Consider the following 15,000-nt stretch of genomic DNA (forward strand, 5'->3'; position numbering starts at 1 on the left):
ATTTAGTAATGCTAGTTAATGAAATATTAGATGTTATTTTGTCTTATAATTTTTTTCAGTTCAATAGCTCTTTTTTTCCTACAGGTTAATGGTGTAGCTATGGAAGCAGCTATGGCCCCCAGCTATGCCAAAAAATGCATAGGAAAAATATGCCAATAAATGTGTTTTTTATTCAAATATTGTTTATTTTAGATGTTTTGTTGATGACCTCTTCATGATTTGATGAGAAGATATGGAGAATTTATTATTACTTATTAATTATGTTGTCTGCCTGTAATTTTTTGAAATTTACAGTTAATTATGATCTGAAGAGTGTGCATTTTTTTAGATGGTGAGGTCTTTAAGGATGGAAACAAGTTAAAGATGAAAATATATAAGAAAGATGTGCAGAATACTACATATTTAGAGTATAATAGTATGCATCTAATATGCACTAAGAACAATATCTTTAAAGGGCAGGTATTGAGGGTGAGCAACCTGGCAGATAATGATGAAGCATTTCTGGATGAGGAGACCTCTTTATATCAGAGAGTTGTAGCTAGGGGTTATCCTGACAAAGTTATTAAGCAAAAGTATGAAAAAGTTAAAATTGAGATGAATACTAATGTTGATAAAGAAAAAATCAAAAGGACCCCTGGGAGTTATAGGTTCATAGGTAGGTACTAGGCTATTGGCCCTAGGGCCTATATAAGCCTAGCCAAAAGGTACCCCGGCTTTCGACACCCAAGAAAATTGTTTTCCTGTGCCACTGTCGAGCAGAGCCACAGAAGTGATCCCGGGGTGAATTTCCTATCTCCCATCCAATCATCAAGATTTTTCTTGAAGAGTGCTAATGAGGAGCTTTGTTTGATATAGATAGGTAGTTTGTTCCAGGGTATGGGAATTCTCTGGGACAGGAATCTATCCCTCCAGCATGTTCTGTTTATTGTGGTGACATGGTTTAGGTCCCTAGAGTGTGTAGCTCGTAGGGATTGGGATTTTTTTAAGTGGAGCATGTCTAAAAGCTCTGGGTTTGACATACCTTTGTGTGTTAGGCAGAGATCACCTCTGAGTTGGCAATATGCGACGGAGTAAAGCTGTAGTATTTTGAGATGGTCTGTATAGGGCATCTGTTTGAGGCCAGTAAGCCTCTTTGTGAGGTATTTCTGTGGCCTTTCCAGTTGTTGTAGATGTCTTGTGAGGTACATACCAAAAGGGGCATTGTACTCTATAATGGGTCTAATGAATGAAGAGTAGAGGGGAACAATGACCTCTTTTTTCCTGGATGAGAAACCTTTTGTGATGAGGTGTGCCACGTAGAAGGATTTCCTGACTACTGTGGTGATGTGATTATCAAAGGAGAGACTACTGTCCACCTGTGTCCCAAGGTCTCTTACCACACTTTCGGTGTTAAGTAGACTACCACCTATGTGGTAGTTCATAGGCTCATAGGTTCATAGGTAGGTAGTAGGCTATCTGCCCAAGGGCGTACATAAGCCTAGCCAGCAAGGTTCCATAGCTTATGCCACCCAAGAAAGTTATTTTCCTGTGCCACTGTCCAGAAGTGATCCCCGGGGTGTATTTCCTATTTCCCATCCACTCATCAAGATTTTTCTTGAAGAGTGCTAATGAAGAACTTTGCTTAACATAGATGGGTAGCTTGTTCCAGAGTATAGGAAGTCTCTGGAACAGGAATCTATCCCTCCAGCATGTCCTGTTTATTGTGGTGACAAGGTTTATGTCCCTAGAGTGTGTAGCTCAGAGGAATTGGGATTTCTTTAGGTGTAGCATGTCCAACAGCTCTGGGTTTGACATAGCTTTATATGTTAGGCAGAGATCACCTCGGAGTAGGCAATATGCTACGGAGTAAAGCTGGAGTTTTTTGAGGTAGTCAGTGTAGGGCATTTGTTTGAGGCCTGTAATCCTCTTTGTGAGGTACTACTGTGGCCTTTCCAGCTGCTGCAGATGTCTTGTGAGTTACATTCCAAAAGGGACGTTGTACTCTTTAATGGGTCTAATGAGTGACGAGTAGAGGGGAACAATGACCTCTTTTTCCTGAATGAGAACCCTTTTATGATGAGGTGTGCCACGTAGAAGGACTTCCTGACCACTGTGGCGATGTGACTATCAAAGGAGAGACTACTATCCACCTGGGTTCCAAGGTCTCTTATCATGCATTCAGTGTTAAGTAGATTGCTGCCTATGTGTTAGTTCATGGGTACAGAGTTTTTACCAAAGGGGCTGCAACTGCACTTTTTGGCATTGAGCTTGAGGCCATGGCTCTGACACCAGGCATCTGTCACAGTGAGGCCCTTTTGTAGGATGTCCGCATAATTTGGGGACTTGACTATGGCTCCTAGTTTGCAGTCATCTGTGAACTTCATTAGCCAGAGGCCTTCTGTGTTAGTCTGTACTTTAGAGACATAGATACCAAACAGGAGAGGTCCCAGGATGGAACCCTGTGGTACTCCACTTGTCACTGCTTTGAGGTCAGATTTGGAATCTGCAACTTTTACAGTGTGGGTTCTGTCAGTGAGCAAGTTGGCAACCCATCTTGTGACATAGGGATTTATACATAGTTTAGTGAGTTTAGCTATAATTCCAGAGTGGGGGATGGTTTTGAAAGCCTTGGTGAGATCTAGATAGGCTGTGTGAACCACCTTACCCTCATCTACTGCTTTGCTGACTGCTTTAAAGAAGTCTGTCAGATTTAGGAGACATGATCTGCCTTTTACAAACCCAAACTGGGTGGGGTCCTAAGTTTGGAGATTACCAATGTCATTGTTTATAAGTTCCATGATGATACGTTCCATAGCCTTGCAGAGCAGGCTCATTAGACTAATGGGGCGGTAGTTTCTAGGGTCCGTGGTGGCTCCCCCTTTGTGGAGTCGGATAACCGTCGCTGTGCACCATTCAGTGAGCACATAACCTGAGGTGAGGCTATGATTGAACATGGTACTTAGGTGGGGTGCCAGTTCATTCTGTAGTTCATGTAGAACACAGCCTGAGATGTTGTCAGGTCCCATGGATGCTGTGTTCTTGGCTTTGGATAGTGTGTTTTTTACCTGTGCAGCCGTGATTACAGGAACTTTGCATTCTTCTGGTGTAGAGATGGGCCCTTCAGGGGATGACGGGGGTAAAGTTAGCACTGAACCTATCTGCCAGGATTTTGGCAATATCAGTTGGTTCTGTATATTTAGTGCCATTGTGCTATAACTCAGAGCAGATCTGAGTGTTGCCATTGAGATTCTTGACATAGCTATAGAATGCTTTGTGGTTGTCTTTAGAGTCAGTGGCAATTTTGTTTTCGTAACTAGCTTTGGAGGATTTTATGTGGGATCTCAGCTTCTTACTGATGCTGACCAGGGAGTTTCCCCAATCATGGGATTTTACTCTTTTTTGCAACAGTTTCTTTCTTCTGTTGTAGAGTTTGTTTATTGCAGGGGACCACCGGATTGGCTTCCTTTTTTTGGAGGAGAGCATCTTGGTTCTGTTAGGGATTGCACAATCCATGCACTCGTGTAAGTGCTTATAAAGTGCATTTGTGTATGATTCAGCAGTCATACCTCTATTGTCCATCAGCATGGGTGTTGTAAAGTTTGCCACTTCTGTCTTAAGAAGCGTGAAGTTGGCTTTGGAGAAATTTTTTACTGTGGTTTCCCTAATGGGCAGTGGGGGAGGGATGTGGATGTCTAGGGTGATTAGCTTGTGGTCGGATCTGATCAATGAGGAATTGACCTCTGGTGTGGAGCACCAGTTGCCCATGCTGGTAATAATCAGGTCTAGGATATTGCTGCCCCTGGTGGGGGTGTGGGTATGTTGATTTTATTTGTCTCCTAAGACGTGGATTTAAAGCTATACAGCATATAACCATAAACTTAAAGGAATGAGTATTATATTCTATAATGTGCTTTGCCAAAGCACTTCTTTCCATATCTCTATTTTGAATGGCTGTTAAATGTTCTCTAACTCTTTCTTGAAGGGTACGATTAGTCATACCCACATAATAACAATTACAGTCTCTGCACGTCTAGGAGACAAGAAAAATATAACTGAGCAAAGAGAATTACATTGGATTATTGAACTGAAGGCTGATAAACCACCTGGTTTAAATGATAAAGCATCTATCAAACCATATTTGGCAGCTAGAAGATTTAAATGAAGGTTTTATAATTTTTTTTTAAATTTTAAATGGCATATGCTATATATGATTTATTAGTTATGAGTGCATTTTTGATTAATGACATTTTTTTGAACTTCAATTAGGGTGGAGTTATTTGTATATAAAGGAAGTGATGTTAGATTGATTTTAAGGTCTGAGGAAGCATCTTGTGGATGTGAAAGCGCTTACCTATTTTTACTGTTGGTTTTCTTAATAAAGGTGTGCTTGCAAGAGCCTATTCATGCTGTGTTCTTCACTGCTCTGCTTTGGACTTCATATTTTGTTTGCTGTTATTTGGGGTCAGTGAAGTTTATCTACAGTGGCTACATCTTTTTATCTTTTACTGGGTGTTGCTATAATGCATACCAACCATATAACTCTTACCCCATTAGTTAACCCACTCCCCTATTTTTCTCCTGCTTTTGATTGCCAACTGTAAAATCAATACTCACAACAAACTATTGCTGCAATTTATATACCCCCCATGTGACATCACTGTACTAGAAAATATCCTATACTGGCTCATACAAAATATATCCAATGAAACCATTCTGTTTGTTGATGTCAATATAAACTGGACACCACTGTCTTCTGACCATCCTAGCTCATGTATTAACTTACATAGCTTCTCCTAACTTATCGCCACTCTGACCCATACTAATAAACTAAACAACTCCAGCTCTCTTACTGACTGGATACTAGTTTCTAATCCACATAAATATCACTACCCTGAATCTCTATCCAACTCACTAAGTGACCATTCACCAATTAAAGTGCTTAGGTTCTCCCCTCACCACACCCAACCACATGAATACATGGAATACCACAAACTCTCTAATTTCTAACCCGGCCCTTTCAACAACCTTCTCTCTGCAATAAACTGGTCTTTCCTAACTCATCTACCTTTGACAAGGCTGTACAAAGATTCAGCTCTAAATTTCTAACTATTGTAAACTTCCTTACCCCTCTTCAGACTGTAAAAGTTAAATTACTTAGTTCCCCGTGGCTAACTCAAACTTCATGTTTTCTTATGCATAAAAGGGACTTAGCATGGAAACCCTGGTCCAAAACAAAATCTCCTCCACCTCCACATCTTCAAACTTATAAAGAACTTTGCAAGCTTACCAAAAACAAGTAAAGATAAAAGGAACTTTTACAACCAACCGCAAATCTTTCAATTGACCAACCCAAAACATTTCTGGAGCTCTATCAACCAAATACTACATCCAGGAAAACCCTCTACTCCCAATCCATGCCCAAACAATACACCCCTAGAAACAGCTTCCATAATAAATACCTTCTTTATCAAATTTATCAGCAAACTAGTGCAAATACCTAACTTTGCCTCCAACTCTGTAAACCCTCTTGACATCCCTACCTCTCCCTAACCCAAAAACACATTCTCTTTTAAACTAGCACCTAATAGTTATTTTAAATACTTACTAGACAAATTGAAACCCTGCTCCTCTTCCACTGACAACCTACCTTCATTCATTCTCGAGTTAGCTGCTAACTCACTAGCCTTTCCTATTTCTCTTCTTATTAACCACTTTATAGCTGAATCCAAAGTGCCATCTATCTGGAAACAATTCTATACTATACCCATCCACAAAGAAGATAACTCCACTGAACTTTCTAACTATAGGCCAATAGCAATTCTATCACCTCTCTCCAAAATATTAGAGAAATGTGAACACAAACAAATTATGGACAAACTTATACAAGATAAACTACTAGCCTCCACACAGCATGACTTTTGCCCCAAGCACAGTACCTCCACAGTCTTCATCTCCTTCACCAGTACTGTATCACTTGCTAGATACCACAACAGACTGGTATCCTGTCTATTCCTAGACCTCTCTAAAGCATTTGACAGAGTCTCCCACCTCCTACTGCTGACCAAACTCTCTCATTTATGATGACTCAAGTAGAGGGCTTGATGAAGAGATGGCAAGAGTTGGTGGCTCAAGTGGATGAATTAATTCAAAACATGCAATTGCAGGAGCAAGTGCTGCATGAGGCCATCCAGGTGAAAATATCTACAGGTGATAGGGAGTGATGTAATCAGGCAGAATGTAGGGAGTGATGTAATCAGGCAGAATGGAAATTTATGAAGGCCTCAGAGACTACAGGCAAGTGATCCAAAAGGGGTACAGTGCAGAAAGGTACAGAGGGGCCCAGGCATTGGAAGCGGAGTCTGATGAAGGAGTCCTCAATGTCACAGCAATTAACAGGCAATGATGCTAATATCTTTGTTGCATAAAGGCTCTGGATAACCTAATGTCAGATGAAGAGTTATGTTGGTGTAGGATTTGATTTTGTTAATATGTACAGATTGCAGAGTTTTCTGGGGGCTGTAGAAGGCAGGTTGGCAAAGGGGTGGAAGTGATTCAACAGGATGTAGCTGTGAAAGGGCTGGTGCTGGTTTCAGGAGGAATCCGGGATTGCCAGGTTATTAGTGGATTAACCACATGGGGGTCAAGTAGTCGAAAGCAATTTATTAGGGGCCGTTCAGCCAGTCTTGAAAAGTGGGGTGACTGGTAAGCCAGTTATTATTCACAGCATGCATCTTGCATATTATAAAGAAAAAAAAATTGAGGCGGAGAGTTCATTCACACCATCAGTCTTATAGATGCTGATAGTGTGCAATGGATGGCTGAGGCTGTCACCTGGGGTTAAAGATCTTACTGCAACACTAGCTGATTTAAGGAAGAGAGGGGTAAGAAAGTATTGGCCGAGGATGTGGGGCAATTGTTTTTTGGAGTTTATATACTTCATGACCGTGATCCTTCAGAAGGAGCCAAAACAAGCATTGCCCTTGTTATCTTATTTTTTGATGGATAAGTAAGTGCATAGGTGGTAATGTCTGGTTGTGGTAAGATCAACTCTTTCATAAACTGAAAGCTGTTGAGAAGTTCATGGTTTGAAAACACAGGCATCCTGATACATGGATGGGGGCTATGTTAGATAGTACAGCATCCCTCTAGCAGCTACACTAATCTATTTATTTTCCTAAGGCAAGGCAAGAGCCCTATGTCCATTTCATTCATGAAGGGACAAGAGACGACGGTATGAGAAGTTCCTTCTGTGCATGTGTTGGGGGATTTTCTTTAATGCCTTGCATTTCTCCATGCATGCCCAGTTAGTATTCATGGGGTGTCATTCAATATGGATATCGAAGAACTGACAGTTACTTTTATGAGTGCAATAAGTATGCAGTCATCCTCCTCCCACAGGAAAAAACACCACTATAGGTTTTCTTTTCTTTGCTGAGGTACTTGAACAGTGTGTATATTCCAGAACATACTCCCCAACCTTCCACTCTAATTGACGTGGGCATGTATAGCCCCTTCATACCTTTCACATGTCTAGCAGGGTACTCCAGTTCCAAGGCCTCTAATCAAACCACACTTATATATGTTACAATCCGAGCTTTATGTCTCTGATGCAAAGCCAGTGCATGTGCACTGTAGATTTTGGCAGCAGCTGCAACATGTATTCCAGTAAACCAATGACCTGTGTTTTATGCAATATGTGCCAGTATAAGTGGTTTATTGCAGCACTACTGATTGCCATGAAAAATAGAATCCATTTCAATAGCAGATCAATTTTATTGCTTTACCATCACAAATAACAGCATTTGCAAGTCTAATAGTTTATGTTGCTGTAAATATTATTTATCCTTCAATGCAAGCAGTTGTTTTGTTTTTATTAGAAATTTTAACCATGCACATTCAGACTTAAATTTCCAGACATATTTGTTGTGCTTATATATTGTTATCCGTGCTTTGTCTCACAGTAAGAGGCAGTGTTGAAAAAGTAAAACAGTAAGGAAGATGCATGAGTACACAGTTATATAGCAAAAGACTTGAATATACTGCTCATGACTTCTATGTCAGCAAAATGATCTGTGCATTTTAATATTGTATAATTTGTCTGTGTTGTACAACCAGGCCATGTAAGCTATACTATGAAAACAAAATGTTTCAATTGTTTAATATTCATAGTTCATGTAGCTGAAAGAAAAATATTATTTTATAACCTCTCTAGTGAGGAGAGGCTACTATTGAACCAGATCACCAATGATAAAAACCATAAGAGTCATGAAGCCTGATAAAGGTGGTGGGGGGGGGTGGTTATGGTCTGTCACATTTACCAGCACAAAGTGTTGGATGACTTGAACAATGGTGAATTTTTCTCCAACCTATCCCTTAATGAACTTAATATTTCCTATAAGCAGACTAATATTTGCCTTGAAGACGTGTGCTGTACCCATGACATGGCAATTGAAAAAGAGTGAATATCTGGTGGTTAAGATGCTGAAAATTCCAGACATTTTAGGGATACAGAAGATTCATAAATATGTGGGAAATCCACCATTTAGGCCTATAGTTGCCTCAGCTGGCTCTAAAACCAAACCAAGGGTGAAATTTGTTGACCACAAGATAAAAGACTTCTCAGTTGACAAGGAACATATTTTCAAGGACTCGTGGCACTTTTTGGAAATTCATTAAAGAGCTGCTTTTTTCTGAGGATATCTGGTTTGTGACTATTGATATGAAGAACTTATTTTTAGTAATACCTCATCACCAAGCCTTCAATGGTTCTTCGAGGCCATCATTATGGGGACTACCCTTGGCAAAAAGGTGCTTGATATTGTTTATCACTGTATGGACCTTGAGTTAAGATCTAATTTTGTATTTTTTAAAGGTGAATATTTTGAGCAGTTGAAAGGGGTTGCCATGGGAGTGGCCTCAGTTCCGGTGTTTGCCAATCTAGTTTTATGGTCTTGGGAGAGCAATTTTGTGTTTACATTTCCTTTCTTGTCTAAAATCCAGTTGTACCTTAGGTACCTGGATTACATTTTTATTCTGTGGAAAGGGGATGCTGAAGAATTGGAGGCCTTTATAGCCTATATTAATGGCACAACCAATTTTTTGCAGTTTACACATCAACTTAATTTGGTTTCCATATCTTTCTTTGATGTCTTGGTCATTAAAATATTGAGAATAGTAAATTAAAATTAACCATTTTTAGGAAGGTGACACACTCTAAAAGCTTTCTCCATTATGATAGCCAACATCCATTCTGGCAGAAGAAAAGTCTTGTGAGAGGGCAGTTGATTAGGCTGAGTAGACTTATTTAAGATGACCATATTTTTGAGAGTGAGACCATGATTCTATGTGATATGTCCCTAGACCAAGGCTACCCATGAAACATGTTGTTAAATTTAAGGTAGTGGTTGAGTCACAGTAATGTATGTTAGAAACCCTTGTTGTCTTATTGGGATAGCATAGCAGCAGGAAGAACTATTAATTACAACAACCGGTAACATAATTAGTTCCCATTGGACCACCATTTTTGATGCATTTGATCATATAACAAAATTGGGGCCAAACCCCAGGTTTGTTTACAAAAACAGTTTTAACTTAAAGACAATACTTGAAATAAATCAAAGCAGGGGTACGAATTCTACCAAGAAACTGAATATGTGGCACTGTGGGGCATGTAAACAGTTATTAGAAGGTACCCATTTTTTGGTAACTGCCTTCTGTAGAGTGATTTCACTTAAGGGGAGTTAGGACTGCAATACGAAAGGGATAGTGTATTTGACCCTTTGCACCACCTGTCCTGCATTCTATGTAGGTAAGACCAAGGGGCCCCTTAGGGAAAGGATTTACTAGCACACTTACACTATCCATACGAAAGATAGTAGAAAAGCATTATAGAAAAATTCTATAGTCTGTACTGACTTTAAAATATTTTCATTTTGTGTACTGGAAAAGGTTTCCCCCCTAATTGGGGGGTATGGGCTTTCCTTGGAGGAAAAGGGACTTTATTGACTGATTATTCTTAATGCTGCAAATACCGAAGGTATCAATGATGTTATTTCCATAGGATGCGTTTTAAAGAAGAAAGCTCTTTTTTATGAACTGTTTTTACTAACAATGCTGTTTATTGTTTTTTTATTACAGTTCATATTAAATTATTTACGTAAGTTGTTTTTAAAGGTACATCTGTTTAAATTTGGTTCTTGTTTTTGGCACCGACATTTGTATGTAAACAGCAGGAAGTGATACAATTTATTTTACTCTGAGGAAGTTATCTTAAATTCAAAAACAAAAGCGCTTAGTTTTTTACAATAAAAGAAGTTGCAGACATTTTTGGAGCAGCATTTTGTTAGTTTTATGTTTTATTAGTATGCCTGTCAATGTTTTTGGTTTATAAGGTCAGATTTCTATAGTCAGGCACTCATTTTACGAAGCAAAAAACCTGAATAATAAACAAGACCGAATGCAAAAAACTTCAAATGAAGAAGTCTGGATGTAGTTCACAAAGGAGAGAAAAAAGAACCTGAAACCTGACAATTAAAAATAAGTAGTAAGTTCTGTTGATGTTTCATGTCAAAAGCTCCATCATTGCACAACTATAATATTCTAACTCTTATGTCATAGCACCAAAGAGTAAAGGGAGTAATCTGTTTTCTCAAAAAGAAAGACAGTTTCCATTCTGCAAAGAAAGAAATTTTACTTTAGCATTACCTATGAATTTAAATGCATGTAAAGTGGGAGTTAGGGTAGTGTCCCTGCAAATAAAAAGAAGACACAGCTTGAAAAAGAGATATAACTCAAGTAGATCAGCATCGTTACCCTACTGGTGGATAAAGACCAAATTCTCAAGTGTCATTTGCCTAAGGTTTAATCCATCTGAGGATTGTAGCTCCTTCATAGGAATCACTGTTGTTGAGTTGTGTCAGCACTGATGCCTTTTTTGGATGAATGTCACCATTCATTGAGTCAGTGTGACTATTTTATATATAAGTTGAGGGAGGGGTTTTGCCATTTTTTTCTAGGAATATAGTTTGGGGATTCTGATCCTTCACATGTTGAACTTTGTCCACTCAGAGTGTCATACTCTCAGAATGTGAAAAAAATCCTGTGCTACCATTTACTTACATGAGCATGTAATGTTAATGAGATTATTTAAGAATGGCTGCATTAAGAAAATTGGTACTTTTAAATGATTTACTTGTGGTACATGTCAGTACATGAACATTATGAATATACCTAAACACATGCAAATGGAAAAATTATTTTATAATAAGGTGTTTGGTACTTGTAGAATTAAATCAGTCATTGTTTATTATTTGTTTTTGTAAAGGTTTTGGCACAGGAAACATTGAAAGAAGGGTGGCACAGTGGTGTACCATTTAGCATTCTCACCTCACAGCAAGATGTTCTCCGTTTCAATTCTCAGCTAGGATGCCTTCTGTGTGGAGTCTGCATGTCCTTCTTTCATTCATTTGGGTTTCCTCCGGGTGCTCCAGTTTCCACCCACATTCTAATGACATGCAGTAGGTGGGCTGGACACTCTAAATTGCCCCTAGGTGTGAGTGTGTGCATGTGGGTGTGTGTTGTGCACCCTCTGAGGAGGGTTGGGCCTTGGGCTAGCAATCTGAGTCCATAAAAAACATTACTGCTACAGAAACAACAAGTGCTGAAATGTGCTCAGTGCCTGAGAAACCACATGGTATGTAAACGGAAACTAGAGAGAGCAAAAATCAAAAGGATGTTTCATGTTAGAATATATGAAACTTATAAGTAATAAAAATATAATGTATTAATTAATGTCACACAGTACCAAAGTCAATTGTGTGGGTAATGTAACTTTTCAGCTTTTACAAGAATATGAGTAAAGTCCTTTGTGTGATTATTTTACTAATTTAATGTTAATTGTGAAGCAAGACAATAACCTCTTCTAACTATTCCAACAGTAATTGAAATTCAAGTTAATTTATTATAGTGCTTCTATTCAAACATCATTACAGTTAAAAATGGATAGATTAAAGAAAAAAGAAAAACTCCATTTTATTTCAACTGGCCATACCTGTAGTTTGTCCAAGCGTTTGTGGTATAGCTGAAAAGTAGAAGGTTATACAAATTAATAACACGGTTATAAAGTACATTTCTATACATACATGTGTATGCATGTTTGTCTATATATGAATGCATATGTATATGTAGGCAAACGTGCACATAAAGACAAATGTGTACATAGACAAATCTGCATGTGTATACATGCAAGTACAAATATAGTCTTCAGTTTTTCAAATTCTTAAATTATGCATTTAGTTATAATGTGTATAACAATATATATATATATATATATATATATATATATATATATATATACATATATATACATATATATATACATATATACTTTGACTTACACAGACAGACTGTATGAGCACACATTACTGAGAATATATGTTATAAATATATATTTATCTAATCTGAAATGTGTCCAGAAGCATGAGGCAAAGGTTAAATAGCAGAATATAAAATGTACCAGACACTTGTATTAATATCTAATGGTCATAACTTTAATGTCTACCTCACCTGATCTGTACAGTATAGTGTATTGCTATCCATGACTGGGATTCATAGAGATGCACAAGATTTTTAGAACTAAGTAGCACTATGAGGTGAAACAAGGTAGCACTTAAAATATCAATGAAGACATGCAGTGTTTATGGGTAGCTTGCTGCACTTTAGGGTCATAAATGATCCAAACAGGAAATAGGCAACTGAACCTAACTGTGAAGTGAAACCATGCAAGTAGACGCAGTCATGCAGTGAAATGTGTACAGAGAAGAGTAAGATACAATCCATGAGATGGCGATGCACTACACTGGAAATCTTGCAATAACAAAAAACATGAACTCAAAGTGATATTTATCAATATAAATAACTGCTTGTTACAGTTAGGTTAGTGAATGTTAGCTCCACCATTGCTAGGGCAACTACATGTGCTGCACATAGATGAGTAGTTATATATTATTTGTAGCTGCACTACTCTAGTGTCCATGTTTGAATACCTTTTGAATTCACAACACAGAAGGAAAGGGATTTACAGGAAAGTAGGAAAAAGGGTAAGAGCAAGCAGAGGGTCTCACAAAGGGAGATATTATAGGATTGTGTAGTATAAGTTACCACATGGAGGAAAAGGAAGGAGGGAAGAGGTTGAAAGGGAAATCAGGGTAAAAACAGGGCTAGGATAGGGTATGGGGCTTGCAGACAATCCCAGAAGGTAAATGTATACACTGCAGGATGTGGAAACATGATGGAGAAAACAGGAGAGCAAAGAAATGGTGATAAACAGATTTGAACAATTCACAGGGTGTGGGGTGGAGTACAAGGGAAAAGTAGCACACATGGTTTGGTATAAGGTAGGGTATCAGCATCTGGTGTATCATTTCTTGTTCAAAACATGAATCAACTACAGTTTATTCTACAAAGATATAAAAACCATATACAAAACAAAAAAACAACCATGTAGAAATGCTCAGTTTATTATCAGAAATAAAGCTTTCGGGATGACCCTTTATCAGTATTCAAAAATACATGTTAAAACATGATATAAAAAAGGGTTGTTTTAACATGTGTTTATGAATACTGAAGCACCACAAGCAGTGTAGATGGACTATCTGCCAATGAGGGGCCTGACACCCCCAGCAATGCAGTCCCAGCTTTATCACCTTCACCTGTGTCACAACATCAACAGGAGCAGAACACAGTCCCAGCAATCCCCTACAGGCAGGATCTACTAATTTCATGAACTTTAATCATACTTTGACTCAGGAATGAGGTCCATTCCCATCATGGTAGTAGAAACCCAACATACTTGGAGAAATTCCAAATGACATATGTCTGGAGCATTTGTCCTTGGGTCTCCACTGAAAATGGGCTCTGTGCCACTCGGACTTTCCCGGTAACCAAACGTTACATAAATAAAATAAATAAATTAAAAAAGCAGGATCAGCTGAGATGGCAAGAAATGTGGAAAATGCATAAATATAGTTGCAATTTCAGACAACTCTTGAAACAACCTCGTGCTGATCAGGTCCAAATGCAGAAATGGTTAAGGACAGGTGAATTTAAACCAAAAGATGAAAGGATAATATTGGTGGCCCAGGGTAGTGGTTCACAAAGCCCATTGAACATGTTGGAAAAACAGACAAATGCAGGTCTTGTAAAACAGAATTGAAAACAGTCACACATCTTGTGGGTATGATACACTAATGGCAGAAGAACTATATACTTACAGACATAATTACATGATAAGACTGTGGCAGTGGAGATTGTGCAACCAATATATTACTGAAGTAGCTGAAAAGCATTGGAGACATGAGCCACAAAGCATTATAGAAAATGATGACGTTTATATTACATTTGATCAATCGTTGTCAACAGTTTAAAAATATATGTGAGAAAACCAGCTCTAATACTTCAGGAAAAGAATAGAAAAGTCAAACAGAGCACCTCACTGGTCCTCTTCAAGAGAAATCTTGATGAGTGGATGGGAAATAGAAAATTCACACTGGGTATAACTCCAGTGGCTGTACTTGACAGAGGCACTGGAAACTAAGGTTGGGTGGCAAGTAGCCAGGGTAGTCCTATGGGCTAGGCTTGTAAAGGCTCCAGGGCCATTAGCCTAGTACACACCTATGAACCTATGAACCTATGAAATTGCTACGCCCAGTTACTACAGTGTCTTACATACAGAGAAACACAAAGTCATAAAGTTTCAGGATTTTCAGGCAGAAATGAGAGAAATGTGGAAGAAGGATACTCAGACAGTTCCAATAGTAGAAGGAGCAATGGGTGTTATCATACTTAGATAAGTTACCGATACATGTAACTCTGTATGAATTCCAGAAGGAGTCGATACTGGGCACATTGTGGGTGCTGCAGAGAGCACTTCTTGCTAACATCAAAGATTAAGACAATACTAATGTTATTAACTTTAATCATGCTTTGACTTAGGAATGGGGTCCATTCCTGCCATGGTATTAG

At 38.5% G+C, this 15,000-nt stretch overlaps 1 protein-coding gene across 1 annotated transcript in view; it reads right to left on the bottom strand.

The window, feature by feature from the left end:
- Window positions 1–15,000, bottom strand: part of LOC122808390 (alpha-tectorin-like) — a gene marked incomplete at its 3' end in the record, with an annotated part of 263,674 nt that overhangs the window by 237,281 nt on the left and 11,393 nt on the right. The window contains 1 exon segment of the mRNA XM_044079357.1: window positions 12,029–12,058. Within this exon segment, the coding sequence (XP_043935292.1) occupies window positions 12,029–12,058 (30 nt within the window).

This window comes from Protopterus annectens, chromosome 8.part0, assembly GCF_019279795.1.
Source record: "Protopterus annectens isolate FY-2018-M chromosome 8.part0, PAN1.0, whole genome shotgun sequence".
Classification (NCBI taxonomy): Eukaryota; Metazoa; Chordata; order Ceratodontiformes; family Protopteridae; genus Protopterus; species Protopterus annectens.